The sequence below is a fragment of the Petaurus breviceps genome, unplaced genomic scaffold, assembly GCF_028583685.1.
Source record: "Petaurus breviceps papuanus isolate PSGF00001 unplaced genomic scaffold, PetGlider_PUasm1.0 140, whole genome shotgun sequence".
Classification (NCBI taxonomy): Eukaryota; Metazoa; Chordata; class Mammalia; order Diprotodontia; family Petauridae; genus Petaurus; species Petaurus breviceps.
Window position 1 is genome coordinate 35,179,130 of NW_027185698.1, and position 9,649 is coordinate 35,188,778.

At 39.2% G+C, this 9,649-nt stretch overlaps 1 protein-coding gene across 1 annotated transcript in view; it reads right to left on the minus strand.

Moving 5' to 3' along the window:
- CUNH4orf50 (chromosome unknown C4orf50 homolog) overlaps positions 1 to 8,941 on the minus strand; it is an 83,455-nt gene extending 74,514 nt beyond the window's left edge. Inside the window, exons 1-3 of the mRNA XM_069075033.1 lie at positions 8,530 to 8,941; positions 6,811 to 6,949; positions 2,043 to 2,699 (exon numbers count right to left, since the gene is read on the minus strand). Coding sequence (XP_068931134.1) covers positions 2,043 to 2,699; positions 6,811 to 6,949; positions 8,530 to 8,816 — 1,083 coding nt within the window. The 5' untranslated portion in view covers positions 8,817 to 8,941. The remainder of the gene's footprint in view (positions 1 to 2,042; positions 2,700 to 6,810; positions 6,950 to 8,529) is intronic.
- Between the last annotated feature and the right edge of the window lie 708 nt (positions 8,942 to 9,649).

Consider the following 9,649-nt stretch of genomic DNA (forward strand, 5'->3'; position numbering starts at 1 on the left):
TTTTTTCAGACATACTTTTAAAAGGTAGGGGTTGACCTGGATGTCATCTGGAATCCCTTAAGGAGACCAATGAAATAAGATATCCCATGATTCTGTTCATAATAAAATGCAGGAAATATTATCTGCCTTCTATACTTCACATGGTTATTGAGTAAATCATAATATTTAAATCTAAAGAGGACCTTAAATCCAATTTACCCCCATTTCTTTATGTAAGGAAATTATGGCACCAAAAGGTTAAGTGACTTTTCAAAGTTCATACAAGTAATAAGTAGCAGAACTGAGACTGAAACACAGATCCTTTTATTCCAAATTCATTGTTTTTATCACTACATCATGCTGCAGTATAGACCACTTATATTAAGTGCTTTATAAGTATAAACTTCTAAATAGATGTGAGATTTGATAATAGTAATGAAAATACTCGTAATCATAATTATTCCCCTGCTAAAGTCTATTTTCAATGTCTTATTATTTTGAGCAGGTGACACTTGGCTCTCAAAAGTTATTCTAGTAGAAAAAAAGCTATTATAGGTTCTACCATTTTGGAGAGGTTCAAGAATAAGTTTGGTGGTGGACTAGATGTCTGGTATCCAAGTGAATGTCCTGTTATATTTAGAGATGTCCATCAACAGATCGACTACAGTATGATGAATTTTTCAGCATGGCAACTCTGTAAGACCATTTTCTATGGCACAGGAGCTGTGATCTGTCTTGGTACAAGGGACAGCCAGTTAGTCAATAAATATTTATTAAAAGGCTAGTTTGTGCCAAGCACTGTACTAAGGCCTGGGGACACAAAGAAGGGTGAACTCAGTCACTGCTCCCAGGGAGCTCATAGTCTAATGGGAAAGGTAACATGCAAATAACTGTGTACAAATAGACTATATAAAGGATAACTTCCATAAGCTCTTAAAGTATTATTGACTTTTAGTGATGGTTACATGGCCCACTCAACTCTTCTCTGAATGATCTACAGTTTCCCATATCTATCACCCCCTTTGGTTCTTTCCCTTTCTCTCAATTGCTATCCCTAAATTCCTCCAATTTCCCCAATCCCTACCAAGGTCCTGCTCAAATACCAGTTCCTCTCTGGGGAGGCTCCCCTAAGTCACTAAACTCCCTGTCCTCTGGCTTCTTAAGAGCATTTACAGTTTCCACCACACAGTCTTCCAGACAGTTTCATATGGCATCTTTGTTTCACACATGCCCACATGGGGCATAGCAGATAGAGTGCCTCTCTTGGACTAAGGAAGACCTAGGTTGGAGCCCTACAGAAGACACTTAACAGCTGTGTGACTGGGCAAGCTACAGCCATATTAAGTCTGAGTTTTATCATCTATAGAATGAGATAATAATAGTATTTGCCTTATAGGTTTGTTATAAAACTCATCATAAGACTTAAGGTATTGGGGCGGCCAGGTAGCACAGTGAGTAAGAGCACCGGCTCCAGTGTCGGGATGACCTGGGATCGAATCTGGGCTCAGACACTTAGCACCCATCCAGAAACACCTGGCCATGTAACCTTGAGCAAGTTACTTAACCCCAATTTCTTTAGGAAAAAAAGACTTGAGGTATTATATTAATATCAGGTATTGTCATTTATTGTTACCCTTATTATTTTCCCCAACTAAACTTTTAACTCCAAGAGAGCAGGGACCATGTCATGTACCCTGGGGAAATAGATGACACAGTGGACCAAGCACTGGTCCTAGAGCCAGGAAGACCCATCTTTGAATTTGGTTTTAGACATTTATTAGCTATATAACTGGGAAAGTCATTTAACCTCTGCCTGTCTCAGTTTAGGGATAATAAGAGCACCTTCCTTGCAGATTGAGAATTAAATGGGATAATAGTTGTAAAAGTTCTCATCACAGTCTCTGGTACACAGTAGGTATTTAATAAATGCTTATTCCCTTCCCTTCTCTTCCTTTCCCCAAACAACACCTAGTATAGAACTGTGACTTCCCACTACATGAGTATAAAATAAAAGGCTCTAAGTAAATGAATACATGTTCACATCCTGTATTTTGTTCACTTACCGAGTTGGCAGCGTCCTCGGGGGGTGTGCCATGTTTGGTCCCATTTACTCCCTTGGCTCCTAGCTCATCTTGCAGGCTGTTATTTTGTTCTCTGAGGTCTTCCCTTGACAGCTCTGGCCCCAGATCTTGGAAACCCTGCTGCTTGTTCATGAGGAGGTGGAGCACTGTGTCTCGGTGCTCCTGGAGTTGGCGCAGGATTGCCTCCTTCTCTTGGTTGTTGCTCTCCTCTTTAGCAAGCAGTGCCGTTAGGCTCTGCTGCAGAGTGGCCAGTTGTCTCCGAGCCTGAAGCTCACCCACTTCTAAGAAAGCCCGGAGCTCAGCCAGACCTTCCCCAGGGCACCAAGGCTGGGGTCCACTCTTTTCCAACGGCACCCCGAATTGGGCATCCAAACCGTGCCTCCCCCCTGCCTCAAGCTCTGCCATCAGGGAAGCCGTGGCCTCCCGGAGATGTTGGGCTTCCTCCTCCAGCCGAAGCACCTGACCCTTGAGGAAGACTTCCTGCTCTCTCACCACAGCCATTTGCTGCCTTTGGTTCTGCTTATAATGTTCAAAAGATGCAACCAGGCTCTGCAGTTCTTCATCTTTCCTGTACAACTGGTCCTGAAACTGCTGAAGTTTTTCTCTTTGAACCCTCCGAGCTCTTTCAGTTTCTTCTACCTGAAAAATAATAATAATATTAATAGCAGTTCATGTCTGCAAAGCACTTTTCTCATAACAACCCGGCATGCTAAGACAGATGAGATGTTATTATTTCTATTTTATAAAGGAGAAACTGAGGGGCCAAAACTTTCAGTGATTTGTCTAAGGTTATGTAGCTCATCATGGTCAGATATGAGATTTGAGCCCCAGCTACAAATTTTCCAAATTGGAAGAAACTTTGTTTCTTCAATCATGTCTGACTCTTTGTGACCCTATTTTGGGATTCTCTTGGCAAAGATACTAGACTGGTTTTCTGTTTCCTTCTCCAGTTCTTTATAGATGAAGAAACTGAGGCAAACAGGGTTAAGTTAATGCCCAGAGTCACACAGCTAGTAAGTGTCTGAGGCTGGATTTGAACTCAGGGCTTATTGTCTCCAGGCCTGGCACTCTATCCACTATACCATCTAGCTATCCTAGGGGAAAAAAAAACTTTAGAAATCCTCAATTCTGGAAATTCTTCTGAAACATTACTAATAAGTGGTTCTTATTATAAGTCCTTCTGAAACATTACTAATAAGTGGTTCTCTAATCTTTTATTAAAGACCACCAGTGACAAGAAACCATCAGTTTCCCATTTGGGGATACTTCTAATTGTTCGAAAGTTTTTTTTTGTTGTTTTTTCCCCTTTATATAGAACAGAAATCTAATTCTGAAACTTGCTCCTGGTTCATTAAGCCTTCTAAAGCAAGAGAGAACAAATCTAATCTCTCTTCCCTTCTAAGTTCTCCTGACTCTCGGGGCTTCAATGCTATGTCTCAGTAACCTGGAAGTTGCCTAAGAACATGGGGCCTTTTCACCTTGTAATATCTCCCAGCTTCTCCGGCCTCCTTCTCCCATTGATGAGCTCTTCTCCAGGCTTCCATTCTGGGAATAGGCCCCTAGCAGCCATTTTTCGTTCCTTCTCAGCTTTGCCTCTGACTTTCACAACTTTGCCTCCCTGCTCCTGTGCTGGTACCTTCCATCTCACCACCCCCTCCCAGCTCCCTTTTGTATGCTCCATTAGAAAGTAAGGCTCATCAGAGGAAGGACTGTATTGTTGCTTGTATAGTAAGTATAAATAAAGGCTTTGTTGCCTTGTCTCTTCCCCATGATATCCCTTCAAACACACTGAAGACAGCGATCTTCTGGTTCCAAATCCAGTGTTCTGTTCTTTAAATCAGTGATATTCAAAACACATTCCATGGTCTGATCTCAATGATCAGGTAACTGACAGATCAGAAGGTGGGACTAGCCAGCTGTACGCCTTGTCTCTGAACTAACCCTAATCCCCTCCCCCACAAACTCCCACACTCCATCATCTCTGTCCACACCTCTCATCTTCTGAGTCAAGCTTTGGTTCCTCCAGGTAGCTATAGCCTAACTACGTGAACACCCACAGCAGCAAACACACTGCTGACATTGGAGAAGCCCATTGCTCTCTCCACAGTGGAGTATTCTCTCTCCTCTCAGAAGGTAGATTCTGGGGCTATGAACCTTAGTTCTCCCTTTTCATTTGGATAGGAACAAGAAAACTGCACAATATCAACAGGTATAGATAGGTTCTCACGTTATCTTTTACCTGAAACTGACCCTTCTTCTAAACTTCCCTGTTGCTGTCAGGGATACTGCTATCTTTCCATTTACCCACATTTATAACCTTAGCATCGTCTTTGACTCTTCATCCTTCCTCACATTAAGTATCCATCCAGTCAATAAACCTTGCTGTTTCTATCTTCACAATACCTCTCCCATTGGTTCACTTCACTCAACTCACAGCTATCACTCTCATTCTGACCCTCATCATCTCTGACTACGCTACTACCATAGCCTCCTAATCAGTCTCTTTTCATCATATCTTTCCCTCCTCAAACCTTTCTCCACACAGCTCCCAGAAGGATTTTCCTAAAGCAAAAGTCTGTCCATGTTACTCTCCTATTCAATACACACTAATGACTTTCTGTTGATTCTAGGATAAAATATTATTTCATCCTCTTTTTCATCTACTACACCTTTTTAAAATTTCTATTTTGTTTTTCTCATGTACACTATTAGTACAATAGTACATGACTATTTTATAAATAAGTAAATATTTTCACATTATCTTCAAATGCCCATTTTGATGATAGGTTAATGGGGTGAAATAAAAATATTAGATACCACTGCTCTAAATGATAGATTCTATAAACTCATATTAAATAGCAAGTTCCCAGTCACACAGTAAGTCATGGAAGTAAAATGCCAACTCATATCTTCTGATTTCTCCCAAAAGTAGAAAGTTAGAAAAAGATATGACCAAATTGAGTGAGGTCTATGATCTGCCAAGTCCCCAGTTAGAGCTATAAAATTATGTTTCTTTTTCCCCCTTAGTAGTACTTTATTTTTCCAGTTACATGTAAAGATAGTTTTAAACATTCCCTTTCATAAGATTTTAAGTTCCACTTTTTCTCCTTCCCTTCCTGCCTTCCCCCTCCCCAAGATCGCAAACAATCTGAAATAGTACAATCATGTTAAACATATTTCTACATTAGTCTTGTGAAATAAGAATCAGAACCAAAGGGGAAAACCACAAGAAAGAAAAAATAAAAGAAGAGAAAATAGTGTGCTTTGATCTGCATTCAGACTCCATAGTTCTTTCTCTGGATATAGACAGAATTGTCTTAGATCATTGTATTGCTGAGAAAAGCCAAGTCTCAAAGTTGGTCATTGCACAATGTTGGTGTTACTGTGTACAATGTTCTCCTGGTTCTGCTCACTTTACTCAGCATCAGTATAGAACTATATTTTGATGAGAATGAAATAGCTGAAAGACAAGGCACAGAGGTGTCACCTTGATTTTGTTTGAATTCAGTTTTTTAAAAAATTACTAGCCAGGTTTGTTACTAACATTAATCTACCTTCTGTTTCACAATTTTATCACAATTATGTAATATAATTTAAATAAAATAAGCTGATTTAAAAACATCCCTTAATGAGGACTTTAGCTACATAATAACAGCAATGTGGTTCTTATATATTACTATTTCATGTTTATGGATGAAATGTTATACACATCTACTATCCTCAATCTCCACTTATTTGACAGAATGTCAAAGCTGAAAGGGATATCATAATATAATATACATGGAAGGGGCCTTAGAACATGAAATGCCATAGCTATAAATGTTCCTGGAACATGTAGCATGAGTTTTAGTACTAGAAGAAGCCTGTGAATGTATAGTCTTAACAACTGGAAGAGCATGAGAGTTGGAAGGAACCTTATAACAAAGATCATAGAAAGTCAGAGCTGTTCCAAGGACCTTAAAACGATGTTAAATTGGGAAGGGTCCTTGGGACAGAAAATGTAATGCCAGGGCTGGAACGGACCTTAGAATGTAAAGCATCAGACCTAGAAGAGGCCTCATATCATAGAATGTGAGATGTCAGAACACTTAGAACATTCAACATGTAATGTCAGCTTCAAAAATTATCTCAGTACATAGACTTCTAAAGTTTGGAGGAATCTTAGAATTTATAATATCCAGTTTGGAAGAGAATTTAGAACACAGGATGTAGAATGATGGAACTGAAAGGGATCTAAGAACACTTGCTTATGATCATGCAGGTTGAACCCAGTTTCTCTAGCTTCAAATCCATTAGCCATACTGCCTCCCATCACACAGGAGATGTTGGATCAAGAAAGAGTGGTCATCTATTCTAACTCTTCCATTTTATACATGAGAGAAATATGACTTACACAGGTACACTGAATTCAGCATAAAATGACTTGGGTTCAAAACTTTGCTCTACCACATCCTGCCTGTGTGATCCTGGGTAAGTCACTTCACTAATGTGGTCCTCAGTTTCCCCATCTGTAATATGAGGAGAGTTGGACCAGATAGCACCTGATACATTCCAGCTCTAAATCCTTGATTCTGTAGTCTATGAAATTACAGACCCAATATCAAATAAACAGAGCTGAGGCAGGATCCAAGGTATCTTGACTCCCAGGTCAGGAATTTTTCCACTAAGCCAAGCTATACCTTTTTTTACAAGTGCCTTCTGTTAAATCTTCAGGTAACATAAACACAGAATAGAAAGAGTAAAAAGTTACCAGATCTGTCAGTTCTTCCTGAATTTCCTCAAGTTTCTCTTTAGCTTGAAGATAGGAATTTTCTTCCTGGTACACTTGGGCATTCAGCTGACCGACCCTCTGAAGAAGCTTCTGCTCTGACCACTCCAACTCTTCAATCCTATAGCATTTGAAGTGATGAATATTTGATTAGTTGCTTTTATCAATGTTTTGTAACGTGGCCTAATTTGTTGCCATTTTCTTCCCTTAATGCACATTCACTTCTCTTTCTCTTCCTCAAGGTTATCTGAAATAGTTCTACAAGAATTTTGTACATCTCAAACTCATAACTCACAAATTTCCTCTATTTTCCTTTACGTTACTTTCACACAATAAACACTTTTGTCTCATCCAGAGGTTCAGTCCCACTTTCTTAGTCTGTTCCTACAGAGAAAGACAACAGGCTCTCTGGAGTCAGAGAAGTGGTGATGAATGGAGTCAAACATTCCCTTCCCTAAACCTACAGAGGGCTTCTGTCTTTGGTTGGTGATGCCATCCTAGCCACTCATTGGTCGGCCAGAGAATCAGGTGGCCAGGCTTTGTCTCTGTGAAATGGTTAATACTAAAAAGGAAAGACCACAATTTCATTGTTTTTAGACCAAACTACTTAGTTGTCTTCATCATAACCATCATCATCATCATCACCACTACCTCATCATCATCATCACTCACATTTATATAGTGTTTTGAGGTTTGCAAAGCCTTATATTATATAAATGTTATTTCATTTGGTCCTCACAACAGTGGTGGGTTGAAAAAGATTAAGTAATTTTCCCCAGGGTGCTAAGTGAGAGAAGATAGAACCCGAGTGTTCCTGACTCCAAATCCTGTGCTTTCAAAGTCTGGAAGAAGCTGGTGACACAATGGATAGTGTGCCAGGTCTGGAGTCAGTAAAACATGAGGCCAAATTCAACTTACTAATATGTATGATCCTGGGCAAACCACTTAACTTCTGCCTGCCTCAATTTTCTCAACTGTAAAATGGTGATAATAATAGCACCAACCTCGCAGATTTTTTGTGAGGATCGAATGAGATAATATTTGTAAAACATGTTTAGCCCAGTGCTTGGCACATAGTAGGTATGATATACATGTTTATTCCTTTCTCCTTCCCTTCCCTCTACCTGCTACATGAAGCTGCCTCTCAGTGATGTACAGATACATCATGGCATATTAAAAAGAACACAGGATGAGAATCAGATGACCTGGGTTAGAGTCTCAGTTCTTCCACTAACTCATCCTGTGCCTGTGAATAAGTAATTTCTCCTATCTGAGCCTCAGTCTCCTTATCTGCACAATGATAAAATTAGTTGATCTCTAACACTCTATATTCTAATATTCCTTCCAACTCTTACATTCTACTTGCTATATTCCAAAGTCCCTCAGCTCTAACATTTTAAGTTCTAAGGTTTTTTTTTCAGTTTTGACATTCAATATTCAATATTGCTCAGAAACTCTATGAATCTATACATGCCAAGCATCTGATGGTCACTATATAGCATTCCCATTTTGAATTTCTTCTCTATAATGCATGAAAGTATCCATATCATCTCTGTTTCTCTACATACCATAAAATTCACTGTCAGACACAGTCTCTATACTGAACACTCATACCAGTTGATTTGCTGTGACATTATATACATCAAGCAGTATATGCTTTTTGGTTAAATTTCTAAAAACAAATTGAAATAGAATATTTACCTGTTTCTAAGCCGGGATTCTGACCTCACATGCTTCTCAACAGCTGTTCTCAGTCTTTGCTCTGATGTTTCTAGCTGTTTTCTAAGATTTCCAGCATCTTCTTCACTGTTATTTGCTCCTCCTTCAGAAAGACCACCATGTGCATCATCAGAAATTTCTGCATCCTGGAAGATCCAGGAAGTGTCAATTTTAACATTAAGATTCATACTGTCAAATTTGTCTTCAGGTGACGCTTTGACATTATACTGGAACTTTCTTTCCTTCCCTCCATGAGCTGAAGCATCCATCCCAGAAATAATTCTTGGGTCCAAATTCAGTTCAATATCCAGGGAATTCCCAAGTTTTTTTTTTCTCGTAAAGACCACTTGGTATCTTCTCCAAACTCTCAGTTAGCTCTTTGTTGACTCTTTGTTGACTGAAATAGCACGTTGAATATTTATGAGTGAACTTACGTTTCATTGAGCAAAAGCCATAAAATATGAATGAAGGCCTCTCACTTTACAGCACAATTGTTTACAGCAAAAGTCACTAAAAGCAAGAGTCAGAAGGAATGACACCCTAGACTGCAAGCTGAATGACCTAGTAAATAAAGAAGGGTAAAAACCCAACACTCTCAGTTTATACTGTATAGTTGCTTTGTTTTGTTTTTTAATCTGTCAACAGAGAGCAATAATATCCCCTAGTTATATAGAATTTTGTACTTTGCAATAGCAAATCACATTCACAGAGTGCTTTATACTTTGTAATAAGAAGAATCATACCTCAGATTCATAGATGGCCTTAAGTGCTACAAGGGACTCTCCGCACAACCAGCCCTTTAAGGAAGGTATTAAAATAATTAGTCCCATTTTATAGATAAAGAAACCAAGTATAACCGAAAGAATGTGACTTTTCCACTGATTCCAAAGCCAGGTACACTTTCAAATATACCACAATGCCTCTAAGCTTTAGGACTCCCTTCTCTGCTGAAACCAATAAATTCTCCATATTCTCTAAGATAGGTTCTCAATAGACTCATCCCCCAAAAGAATGACAGTCCTTTGTCTCCTTTTTGATTTTGTATCCCCAGCTCCCAGAACCTTGTAAATGTCTAATAAATTCATACTGAATTAAGTTGTTG